Genomic DNA, 13751 nt, shown 5'->3' on the forward strand with positions numbered 1-13751 from the left:
CATTAATGTGCACATGGAGGGACTGCATTTTAATAAAAGTGGTCATGACCCAAGATGAGAAATAGTCTGCAAATCTGGAGCAAAAGAATCTGGTTGAGCTTGGAAATAGCCAGATCATGTTAAGAAATTTGCCTCATACATCTTATCAAGGAAACATACACGACATTATGTACTCTAACCGAGGATGCTTCGTTAATTCAGTGCTCAAATTAGTACTGGATGATGCAAGAACTTCCATTTTCTGAGGCAGAATTTCTGTTCTTTCAGAAAAACAAAGTCTGAGTGTACTGGGATGCACTACTCATCTGAGATATTTAAAAATTAAAACTCTAGGAGTAGCATCTTGTTATGGCTCTTATCTTACCACACTGGACCTGCATGAAACAATCATTACAGCCTGGGCAAAAGAGACATGTCTAACTGGCTTCAGGGCAAGCCCAACCTGGCAGCAGGATGGGCTGCCCTCTCCAAGGACCAAATTTCTGGATAAGCTGTCTATCATTTTTTAAATTTAAAAAAATCCCCATTTTTTTGGTCCCAGCTTGACGTGGTACAGAAGGATGCCAAGATGAGGATGCAGGTTAGGCAGATTTCAAGATACCTACATCAAAAATTCTGGATCCGGGCTTCCCTGGTGGCGCAGTGGTTGAGAGTCTGCCTGCCGATGCTGCCGATGCGGGGGACGTGGGTTCGTGCCCCAGTCCGGGAAGATCCCACATGCCGCGGAGCGGCTGGGCCCATGAGCCATGGCCACTGAGCCTGCGCGTCCAGAGCCTGTGCTCCACAACGGGAGAGGCCACAACAGTGAGAGGCCCGCATACAGCAAAAAAAAAAAAAAAAAAATTCTGGATCCCTTGTAAGCCATGCAAAGAAAACAGATTCACTAGGTGGTCTCAAGGTTGAAGTGCTGGAGTCGTTAAAAATAATTTTACAGCAATTTTTCATAAATATCTCTTCATTTATTTCAGCCAAGATCTCAAAAACCAAATTGTACCAGAAAGTGTCAGCAAAAATTATCCCTCTCTTAGGAAGTCTGTAAGATTCCAAAGTGACTGGGTGTGAGCACAGCTCTGTGTGCAGGAGCACATCATGCTGCCAGGTGTCCACTGGAGGTGGATATCTAGATGCAGGACAAGGGAAGAATCCAACTCTAGGCTCTTAAGCTGTGTTAAGACATGGTCACTTCTTGGGCTGGAAAATTCAGATGCCAATTCCAGAGATGAAGCTGTTCAAAAATGGTCTGAGTTGAAGCTTAGCCATAGGTTTGGAATTCTAGGAAGATCTGGTAGTTGTATTCTTGGCCCTGATCTCTGAATTATAAACAGTGTTATGTGGTTAGGCAACAGAACTGTGAAAAGAAGGACTACGGCAGAAAAGCCAGTAGTTGGTCAGGAACGTCAAGCATCCACGTTGCATGTCCTTATGCATCACAGATGCAGCCAGCTGTGAGCAAACTAGGTTAATTTCTTCTTTTCAGCTGATGCTCTAAGTCTTGATTTAAGGATCAGTAGAGACCAAGCAAGCAGTAGCAAGGGTTTAAGAATTAGTTTCCTTCTAATGACAGTATTACTATAAAATGGATACAAATAAACCAATCCACCAATGGAAAACCATGAAAAACTGGTGATATCTGTAACAGCTTTTATAGTTGTAAACTGTTTACATGACTTTATCACTGAAATATATGTCACTTGCTCTGAAATAAGGCAGTAGCTTAAAGAAATGATCACTTACCTATCTCCAGCATCTAAAAACATCCTATATCATTAAGATTGATAAGCAGTCAATTCTGTCTGTGGCCTACCCTGAATACTACAGACTACGTACCATAATGTTTTGCCCTCCGCAGATAAAGAACAAATGTACATGACAAGTGCGAATATACCATTTCCCCTGTTCAAGTGAATAAAATTACACCCACTATATTCTACCTTCCCCCGACCTGACCTTCAATTTTTAGAGAATTAGGCATGTCTACGTGTTGAAATAAGTACAACTCTTTGTGTTATAGGAAGATAAGAGCAGAGAATAATTCAGCAGCCTATACTTAATATTTATGAATCATATGGAAATTCTTGGGATGGTACCATTTTCAGTCACAGAACTTATTTTTAAATTAATTTTAAAGACCCCAAAATTAAAGTTTAAAAAACAAAAATAAAACAAAAAGAGAACACGAACAGCTATAGCTGTCTATATGCTGCTAATTCTAGCAGCCAGAGAGGAATTCCACCAAATGTCATGAGGCAAAGGGCCTTGGTGTTTGTTGTTGGCTGTCTTGGAGGAATCCATCCATGACTCTCCCATTTAATGGGCCTCTGGTCTTAACCTATCAAAGCATCCCTCTCCCTAGAGGAAAAGACTAGTAATAAATACTTAAGTATAGTGTGTTATCTAATGCCCTTTATTATCATCCTAGAAAGTCTCAGTAAATATAACTGTGAACTACTTATTGGAGTAAGTAGTGCCTGTCAGTGGTCACTCTATACTGATTTATTGAATGAGGAATACCTTGAACTTGACCTCCACTTGTTGCTCCCCCATCTTGGAAACTTATGACATTGATTAAGCCTCACTGGTGACTAACTTAGTGACTAATTCAAACGGGGCCGGCAGGGGCTAACGCATAAGGCTTATGACATTAGCACTCAGGCATCCTAAAGCCTTTATCTGGGCCAACATAAGTTACCTAGTTACTTATACAAACTCTACCCCACAGCCTAGATCTGGAAAAATCAGGAAAAATCAGCGGGGGAGAAAAAAAAAAAAAGTGAGCTCAGCACCCATAACACACCGCATACCACTCCTTCTGCAGCTATCCCTAGCCAGCACGTGGGAAAGATTTTATTTGTCAGCACGTTTCACTTTTCCTTGATCCTCTACTTTCTTAATGGCTGCTTGGATAGCCTCTTGGTTGCCCAGGAACTGGTGAGGTCCAACGGCATGCAGGTTCTCATCCAGTTCCAGGAGAATGGGGACTCCAGTAGGAAGAGTAATGTTGATAATGTCTTCATCTGAGATACCTGGAGATTAAGACAGGGAGGAGCAAGGCGTTAAAGACAACCCAGGAGGAAGCTGTGTTTACTTAATTAACTACACATTCACTTAGTCCCATATTAACTGCATGTTTGGAACCACACCAGGTACTGTGAGGGATTCCAGCTATAGTTGCTGGAAGCCAAGGGCGTCCCAGAAGTTTTATTTATTTACTTACTTATTTATTTGGTTGTGCCAGGTCTTAGTTGCGGCAGGCGGGCTCCTTAGTTGCGGCATGCGAACTCTTAGTTCCAGCATGTGGGATCTAGTCCCCTGAACAGGGATCAAACCCTGGGCCCCCTGCATTGGGAGCGCAGAGTCTTATACACTGCACCACCAAGGAAGTCCCTCAGAAGTTTTTTTTTTTTAAAAAAAAGCTAAGACAGAAATTCAAATTACATTAAATCTTGGGACAGTAAATACCTTTTGGGGCAAACTGTTCCTGGTTGTTTCCTATCTAAATCTTAAAGAAATGAAAATTATTCTCTCCATGCTCACATGTATGTTACTGGTTTTCCGCAGAAATCAATCTTGAAAAATCTGAAAGTGAACTAGGGGGTTTTCCGGTTTTTTTCCTTTTATATGTTGTCCCCAGGCTGGCTAAAATTAACCTCAAAATCTAGTTCAATTGATTAGAAAGTGGCTGTTTTTCCAACACTGAGTGAGCATGGGATGCCCTGGGCTAGACCCAGTCAAGGAGGAACTCTCCCCTAGGTGCTCAGGAAATACAATCAAGAGGAATCAAAAGAAGGTTGATCGACATGCCTTGTAAACAGGTCTCGTTCTCCTGCTGTCCCTTAACAGCCCAACTGCTAGGAGAGAAAGGTATGTGTAATGGACAAATCACCTTCAATTCTTTTTTATTTTTTAAAAATTTTACTTACTTATTTATTTATTTATTTACTTACTTACTTATTTTCGGCATGCTGCGCGTCCTGCGGGATCTTAGTTCCCTGACCAGGGATTGAACCCACGCCCGAGGCAGTGAAAGCGTGGAGTCCTAACCACTGGACCACCAGGCAATTCCCTCAGTTCTTTTTTAAATAGCCTGAATCAGGGAATTCCCTGGTGGTCCAGGGGTTAGGACTCCGCGCTCTCACTGCCAAGGGCCCAGGTTCGATCCCTGGTCGGGGAGCTAAGATCCCACATGCCGTACAGTGCACTCCCACAAAATTTTTTTTAATAAATAGATAACCTGAATCATAGGTTGTTCAATTTTGACCAGAAGAGCTGGAGTTGTAGCAAGGATGGTAGCAGCAGTGGTCGTGATAAGGTTTCTATTATTATGAGTGTTTTTAAAAAACAATAAACAGCTAACATGTACTGAGTACATTCCGCATGCCAGGTACTCTTCTAAGCACTTTATGTGTATTAACTTATTTAATCACCGTTGCAATCCTAGGAAGATATGCACCATTATTTTTCCATGTAACAATTTCTGACACACAGAGGTTAAGCAAACAACTCAAGGTCACACAGGCAGTAAATAGCAAAGCCTAGACTGAAACGCAGGTGTATGTAACTAGTGCACAATGTCTTTCAAGTTCCTCTGAGTTCAAAATGGGCAAAGAGAAGAGAGGAGACCTAAAAAGATGGAGTTAAGCCAATTAAAAGGTGACTCAAAGTATTCAAATTATCTACTTTAAAAACACAATTTTATTATATAGACTTCTAAATTCTAACCATATACTTCTGTTCTTTATTAATAGAAAGGACCCAGGGCAGAGCAAGTTCTGAGGGGAGTGCAAGGGTCCATCTTGGAAGGTGAGAATGGCAGAATAAGTTAGTAGCAGTTAGTTATCAATGCACTGTGTCATTTTAACTTTGGTCATAACTATGAGCACCAGTCACAGAATCATAGCGCTGGACCTCAGCCGCTGGGGTGGTTCTTTATTAGAATCTCATTTCTAGGTTCAGAAGAGCTGCCTTATGCACTCTTATGCACAAGCTGTATACTCAAACAGCTATGAAACAATGGAAAGGATCATAACTTGGAAGTCAGGGTCTATTCTAAGTACACATCCCATCTCCTCCTTTGCTAGTCCCCTTCCAAATACTAACAAGTATAATATATAACTTTAGGTAAGTAACCTCTCTGGGCCTCCACTGCCTCTGTCTAATTAAAAAAAGAAACACACACTCTTCTCTACCACTATTACAAACCCTGTGGGGCAGGAGGAATGGACTTACAAGAGAACATACATGAGAAAGTATAGCCCAACAAGTGCTTCTTCTTTCTGTACTACGAATTCTCTTCTAGGTAGAAGATTTAAAGGGTAGGCTACTAAAATACTCCTTTGCCCTGCCAAGCCCCCATCCCCACACTGCAACCCTACACAAGATTACCATCCCAAACTAAAGCTGGCAAGAACAGATAAATTCAGACCAGACAGCCAGCTGTTTAGCTGGGAGATGACTGCCTGGGATTCTAAAAGCCCTCGGACCCTCCCGGGTCAGATCTGTCAGCTGGCTGCATAGTAGCTGCCACCCACATCCCCTGGAGATAGCCAGAGAGGAATGCAACAGCACGTGGTTTAGAGCCAGGTGACCGCTAAGGATATAGAGAAACTGAAATCCTAATACACTGTAAAATTAAGAGTATAAAATCCTGTGGAATCTTTGGATAACAAGTCTGGCAATTCCTCAAACAGGTAAGCACAGAATTACCATGGGACCCTGCAATTTCACTCCTAGGTATATATATATATACCCAAGAGAAATGAAAACACATGTCCACACAAAAACCCGTACACGAACCCTCACAGCAGCATTATTCATAATAGAAGATGGAAACAGTCTAAATGTCCATCAACTGATGAGTGGGTAAATTAAATGTGGCAGATCCATGCAATGGAATATTATTTGGCAATAAAAAGGAAAGAAGTGCTGATGCATGCTAAACATTGACAACCCTTGAAAACATTATGCTAAGTGAAAGCAGCCAGTCACAGAGTACATATTGTATGAGTCCATTTCTATGAAATGTCCAGAATAGGCAAATCTATAGTGACATAAATAGATCTGGGGTTGCTTAGGGCCAGAGGGAATGGGAGGACTGGGCAGTAATAGCTAGGTATGGAGTTTCTTTTGAGGGTAATGAAAATGTTCTGAAATTGACTGTGGTGATAGATGGGTAACTCTGTGAATATACAACTCTGTGAAAATACAGCTCTGTGAAAAGCCACTGAACTGAACACTTTAAATGGGTGAACTGTATGTCATGTGAATTATACCTCAAGAAAGCTGTTTAAAAAACTACTAAACAGATCCAGAGAAGTTAAATAAAACTCTTCGAGTCACCAGACTGTTAAGGTAGTAAAATTAGACCTTTTTTTTAAATTCCCAAATTCCAGGACTTCAACTCTGGTCGTCTGACTTGTCTATGGCTGTGTCCACCACAGCATAAGGAGAGAGGAGAATGTTTGTGTTCATGCTCTGCACTTGTGAAGGGCTGGGTGCTAACTGGACACCAGCACCAAGTGTTCTCATGTTTTCAAGACTAGTAAAGGGATCAACAGATTTGTCTGATCCCCTTGAAATACCTAACACACTGGGATCATGATGGGCCAGGTTGAGGGTTTGCAGTCTGTGACCTCAGAAAAAAGTTCTGGGTCTTTGGCAGGGGAAGAGGGGCACACATGGAACTCATCTGACCATGGCCTCAGATCCAACCAGATCTAACAAGCCCTTTCTTTAAGAGCACCACTCTCAAGCTCATGCCTAAGGCTTAGATAAAAACCCACTTTTGTGTGGGACCAAATGGAAGAGCCAACTAACAAAGGCCACGAGAACTATAATGTTTCACTTATAAAGAAAGGAGGGCTCAACAAAAATAGAAATGTTTCCAATAAATAAAGTTGACATTCCACTTTAATGACTACTCAAGCCATTCACACAGCAGACTAATTACTTCCAAATATTTAAAATACTTAGACTGGTTAATAATCAGTCAATGAGACTTAAGCGACTGGCTTTTTAAAATAGCAAATGAGGAAAAACCACAATGAAGCCATTACTCATTACTCAGTTTTGGCATAAGCCACATTCTTTGTCCTAAGAGAGTTAAGCAAGCAGAACTCCTAAGGCTAGAAAAATGCATCTGCATTGGATTAAACCAACCTGAATCGATACTATATTATGTAATATCGTATTACAAATTCATTAACTGGAACATCATTTGAAAGTTAAAACGCATGGCCAGATATCACATCCTCTGATAATGGCTTAGATTGTTTGATACAGCATCCAAGAACGTTCTGAAGGGAAACATCTAATCCTGCATCGACCCATCTCTATCACTGCCCCTTCTCCAACCCCCAACCATTGTCTTTAATTCTTGAATCTTCATGTAGGAGCGTCTGGGAGTTAACTGCTATCCATTTAAATGATTGGGATATTTTAAATAAGAAATAATGAAAATTTGGTGGTAAGTCAAAGGAGTAGCTGAAAGCCAAAATAGGAAGAAATTCAAACAACTTCATTTTCTGCATACAGGACTAACTTCAGAAAGTCAAATCTGTACCTTCGACGACTCCCCTGAGTCACTGTAGCAGGAACAGGAACCACAGACAGTAATTAAGATCACTGCACATATATACAGCACTCCCACTCGCCTTCTGTTAGAAGTGGCTGAGCAAATGCTCACTTCTCCCACCGGGATTATAAGGGACCATGTTTTATACATCCTTGTGTCACCCATGCTCTCAAAACAGTGCCTTATATGCTGCAAGACTTTAGTAAATGTTTGTTCTACTGTAAGGAATTCTATCATGTGTTGCTGCTAGGATCCAGAAATGATTTAGCTTTATGATCCAATATCACAACTATATGTATTATATGAATCTACTTCTTACAAATAAAGGCTATTAGGAATAAAATGTTAACTAGAAACGCTAATGCCTAAAGCCTATATGTGAAAGCACTCTGAGGACTTTCTCGGAGGTACAGTACCAGCTAAGTTTCAGAAGGAAATCAAAAGGGAGATGTATGCTCCTCAAAAGTAAGGACTTTGTATGTCCAATTCTAGGTGCTGTATCCCTGTACCAAGAATAGTACAGTACCTGATTTAATGGACCCTTGGCACATAGCTGAAATGAATGAATCTGAACTCTCTGAGCTTTCAAATTAAATCTAGTCCTTTACTGTTGAAGCTTTGGTTAAAGATTGTTTCCTTTATTACCTTATTAAGAAAAAAAGTCAAATTAAATTTGTCTTCTATATATTTTCTTTGGTGTTCTCCAAACTGTGTGCTCAAAATCTTTGAATATCAGGAAACAGGAGGAAAGATGTTCAGGGAGACATCTGTTACAGGACAAGAGGAAACCCCAATTCCATAATGCTTATTTTTGAGGATGACAGAGAGAGAGGAAAACAGCTCCGATCAAATCATTCAGCTGTGAGGTTCCACCCATGCCCCGCTTCCCTTTCCCAATTGAGTTAGTCACAATCCAAACCCCACTGATGGGTGATCTGTGATAAGAGTACTGTATTCTTCTATTGCCAAAATAAGAGCTGACAGAGAGATTCTGAATTTCATATATGGCTTACCTATTTTTAATTATAATTCTTTTAGGTTTGAATGGTATCCATGTACAACTTGAAGACTGGCTGGGGAACAACTGGAAATGGGTTATTTGAATCATGTAACATGATGACAGTATAACGGCCTCTAATTTAGAATAAGGTAGAGAGAAGAATCCATTCTACATCTAATTTTATAGTTAAGTGGCCTACAACTTTTAAAAATGAAGGTTTCTATAAATCAATTATACTTATAATAGGAGAAAGCTTAGCCACACCACTAGATAAGCATTTGCTTCACAGTAGAGAGGCCTGACTGCTACTTCTGAAAATATCCCACTACAGAATACCAAAGGTGACTGACTGGTCAGTCCCCATTCCCACAGCAAGTCCCAGCTGACCTTTCCTCGAGTCTCTAATTTCACCTTGTCACTTCTTTGCCTTGTTATATGTGCAGCTGCACACAGTTCTTCAGAGGTCAAGTCTGTCTTGCATGCCACTCTTACTCCAAACTTGAAACTGCCTAGTCCTTTCTTTTTTTTTGCAGTATGCGGGCCTCTCACTGTTGTGGCCTCTCCCATTGCGGAGCACAGGCTCCGGACGTGCAGGCTCAGCGGCCATGGCTCAGGGGCCCAGCCGCTCCGCGGCATGTGGGATCTTCCTGGACCGGGGCACAAACCCGTGTCCCCTGCATCGGCAGGCGGACTCTCAACCACTGCGCCACCAGGGAAGCCCTGCCTAGTCCTTTCTTGAACCCAGACTAAACAATCCACTTCTGCTGGCAAGATGCAGACTACATCCAGTGCTTCAGTTCAGTACCTGGCTTCTCCTTCAATGTGGGCCGGCAGGAAACAAACACGAAGTGACTACGCCAACCGCAGAGAAAGAAACACACACCTGTCTGGAGTGCTAAGGAACAGGGTGTTGTTAGACACTACGCCTGGGTTAGGAGTGTTCGTGGTGGTGCTTGGCAAGAGGTGGGCCCTGCTGTAATCCGGACTTGTTAGGCAATTGTTTATGCTGCCACAAATCAGTAAAGCAGTCTCTTAAGCAGGAATTTTCTCACTATATAATATTTCTTATGTCTGTTTTAAGTCTTCTTTATTCTGAAGGGATTAAGAACTACTATCAAGTTAAAAGTAAAGCATTCCATGGGACTACACCAAACTAAAAAGCTTTGGCACAGACAAGGAAGCTATCAACAAACCAAAAGGCAGCATTCTGGATAGGAGAACATATTTGCAAATGATATATCCGATAAGGGGTTCATATCCAAAATATACAAGGAACTAATATACCTCAACATCAAAAAACCAAACAACCTGATTAAAAAATGTGCAGAGGACCTGAATAGACATTTTCCAAAGAGGAAATACAGATGGCCAACAGACACATAAAAAAGATGCTCAACAGTACTAATCATCAGGGAAATGCAAATTAAAACCACAGTGATATATCACCCCACACCTGTCAGAATGGCTATCATCAAAAAGACAACAAATAACAACTGTTGGCAAGAATGTGCAGGAAAGGGAACCCTGTGCAATGCTGGTAGGATTGTAAATTGGTGTAGCCATTATAGAAAGCAGTATGGAGGTTCTTCAAAAAATTAAAAATAGAACTACCATATTATCTAGCAATTTCACTTCTGGATATTTATCCAAAGAAAACAAAAACACTAATTCAAAAAGATACATGTAATTCCCTGGTGGTCCACTGGTTAGGACTCTGCACTTTCACTGTCAAGGGCCCGGGTTCGGTCCCTGGTCAGGGAACTCAGGTCCCACAAGCCATATGGTTGCGGCCAAGAAAAGAAAAATTTTTTTCAAAAAGATACACACACACCGATGTTCACTGTAGCATTATTTATAATAGCCAAGATATGGAAGCAACCTAAGTGTTCATTGATGAATGGATAAAGAAGATGTGGTGCATATATACAATATTACTCAGCCATTAAAAAAAAGAAAGCTTGCCATTTGTGACAACATGGATGGATCTAGAGGGCATTATGCTAAGTGAAATCAGAGAAAGGCAAATACCGTACGATCTCACTTATATGTGGAATCTAAAAAACAAAACAAACAAAATAAAATGCAAACAGTCAACAATTGCTCAAATGAAATTTAAAAAACATGACTTAGCTACATTAAATAGCAGAGTAAAACAAAGTATTGAACAAAGTCAAAATATTGAACCATAGCTTTCCAGTGAGTTCAGAGACTTGTTCTAGTTCCTACAAGAAACAAGATACATATGCAAAATGCCTAGAACTGCATTTAGCACACAGTGTGCACTCAAAAAAGGGCCACCTGGTATAGCTATACTAGGAAGTGTCATTCACAGACCACAATGTTAAGGTAAAAGCAATAATAATGTAAGACTCAATTAGTTGCATGAAATTACCTTTTTATGGTTTACTTGCCAAAGATACTCTTGACTCAGCTTCTCACAACGTACTATTCCGAACAGAATAGATCAACAGAAGGGCTACTCTTTAGAAAAAATTTAAAACAAAACAGCCCAGGCAGTAATTGTGTGTGGAGACTCAGTGAACTGGGTTTAGGCGGAGTTCATGACTCCAAATACTTATCGTGATCATGGCTAAGCCATCTGAGGTCTGTCTGGGTTTCATTTTCCTTCAACAGCATCTGTCTTCTTTCCCACAAATGGAAGAAGTGTCAGGCAGGACTTGACTGACTATAGGGTAAAATCATAGCACCAAATATTTGAGAAACAAAATAACATCTAAGGAACTAACAACACTCTCCACTGCTGAGGTACATACAATCTAGAGCAAATTAGTAACACTAGTATACTCTTAGTCAAAGATCTTAAGGCACTTGGAGCCTTCAGGGTAGACCAATTTCTTAATTAGTTATGTGACTGGGTCATGATTCTTCCTTCAAAGTTACAATAAAGTATTTTTATGATAGGACAGTATGCTGTCATTGATTCTATCAGTTACCACTAGCAGAAGGTAAGATGCTTGAAGTCTATCAAGCATTTTAAGGACAATATGGGGAAAAATTGCCCACTTCCTTGAAAGATCCTGTTTATATGGGAGAATCTTACATAAACATATCTAGAAAACATGACTAGGAATCAGATCAGTCTACAACGACATGCATTTTTACTTTTGTAATCAATGCAAAGAATTTAGCAACTTTCATATTTATAGGGAATATGCAATCTGGTCACACCCATTTCAAAGATTCATTCTTAATACAGATGAAAGCTAACTTTCTTATAACGTGACCATATAATCCTCCAAGCTGGGGCACTTTTGAAAGTGAAAGGAGATGCTGTTAATAATTGCAACAGATAACAGGTATTAACCAGAAAATAGGGGGGTGTGTAGTCATATAAATTCACTATAAAAATAAATTGACAATTAAAATGTTATATTTTATGACATTTTTTAACACAATAAACACATACACACAAATAAATTAGCCAGTAATCTTTCCTATAAAACAAAAATCTATATTTTCCCCTTAAAGTAAGGGAGATTCACTTAATATGTGGAGTCTTGGAAAGTCAGTATCCAAATTCAATAGGATGTTTTCTTTTAGGTTAAGAATTTGTCAAGTACCACAGGAAGCCTTCATACATGAACTCTTGAAAGTTAGACATGCGAGCAGAAGCAAGAAGAACTAAAATCCTGCAGCCTGTGGAACAAAAACCACATTCACAGAGAGATAGACAAGATGAAAAGGCAGAGGGCTATGTTCCAGATAAAGGAACAATATAAAACCCCAGAGAAACAACTAAATGAAATGGAGATAGGCAATCTTCCAGAAAAAGAATTCAGAATAACGATAGTGAAGATGATCCAGGACCTTGGAAAAAGAATGGAGGCAAAGATCGAGAAGATGCAAGGAATGTTTAACAAAGATCTAGAAGAATTAAAGAACAAACAGAGATGAACAATACAATAACTGAAATGAAAAAACACTAGAAGGAATCAATAGTAGAATAACTGAGGCAGAAGAATGGATATGTGACCTGGAAGACAGAACAGTGGAATTCACTGCTGCGGAACAGACTAAAGAAAAAAGAATGAAAAGAAATGAAGACAGCCTAAGATACCTCTGGGACAACATTAAATACAACAACATTCGAATTATAGGGGTCCCAGAAGGAGAAGAGAGAGAGAAAGGACCCGAGAAAATATTTGAAGAGATTATACTAGAAAAATTCCCTAACATGGGAAAGGAAATAGCAACCTAAGTCGAGGAAGCGCAGCAAGTCCCATACAGGATAAACCCAAGGAGAAACACGCCGAGACACATAGTAATCGAATTGGCAAAAATTAAAGACAAAGAAAAATTACTGAAAGCAGCAAGGGAAAAACAACAAATAACATACAACGGAACTCCCATAAGGTTAACAGCTGATTTCTCAGCAGAAACTCTACAAGCCAGAAGGGAGTGGCATGATACACTTAAGGTGATGAAAGGGAAGAAACTACAACCAAGATTACTCTACCCGGCAAGGATCTCATTCAGATTCGATGGAGAAATCAAAAGCTTTACAGACAAGCAAAGCTAAGAGAATTCGGCACCACCAAACCAGCTCTACAACAAATGCTGAAGGAACTTCTCTAAGCGGGAAACACAAGAGAAGAAAAGGACCTACAAAAACAAACCCAAAACAATTAAGAAAATGGTCATAGGAACATACATATCAATGATTACCTTAAATATGAATGGATTAAATCCTCCAACCAAAAGACACAGGCTTGCTGAATGGATGCAAAAACAAGACCCATATATATGCTGTCTACAAGAGACCCACTTCAGACCGAGGGACACATACAGACTGAAAGTGAGGGGATGGAAAAAAATATTCCATGCAAAAGGAAATCAAAAGAAAGCTGGAGGGCTTCCCTGGTGGCGTAGTGGTTGAGAGTCCGCCTGCCGATGCAGGGGACACGGCTTCGTGCCCCGGTCCGGGAAGATCCCACATGCCGCAGAGCGGCTGGGCCCGTGAGCCATGGCCGCTGAGCCTGCGCGTCCGGAGCCTGTGCTCCGCAACGGGAGAAGCCACAACAGTGAGAGGCCCGCGTACTGCAAAAAAGCAAAACAACAACAACAAGAACAACAACAACAACAACAACAAAAAGAAAGCTGGAGTAGCAATACTCATATCAGATAAAATAGATTTTAAAATAAAGAATGTTACAAGAGACA

At 40.4% G+C, this 13751-nt stretch overlaps 1 protein-coding gene across 1 annotated transcript in view; it reads right to left on the reverse strand.

The window, feature by feature from the left end:
- Positions 1-937: 937 nt before the first annotated feature.
- BPGM (bisphosphoglycerate mutase) overlaps positions 938-13751 on the reverse strand; it is a 32565-nt gene continuing 19751 nt past the window's right edge. The window contains exon 3 of the mRNA XM_004272175.3: positions 938-3023. Within this exon, the coding sequence (XP_004272223.1) occupies positions 2845-3023 (179 nt within the window). The 3' untranslated portion in view covers positions 938-2844. The remainder of the gene's footprint in view (positions 3024-13751) is intronic.

Source organism: Orcinus orca, chromosome 9, assembly GCF_937001465.1.
Source record: "Orcinus orca chromosome 9, mOrcOrc1.1, whole genome shotgun sequence".
NCBI classification, from domain to species: Eukaryota; Metazoa; Chordata; class Mammalia; order Artiodactyla; family Delphinidae; genus Orcinus; species Orcinus orca.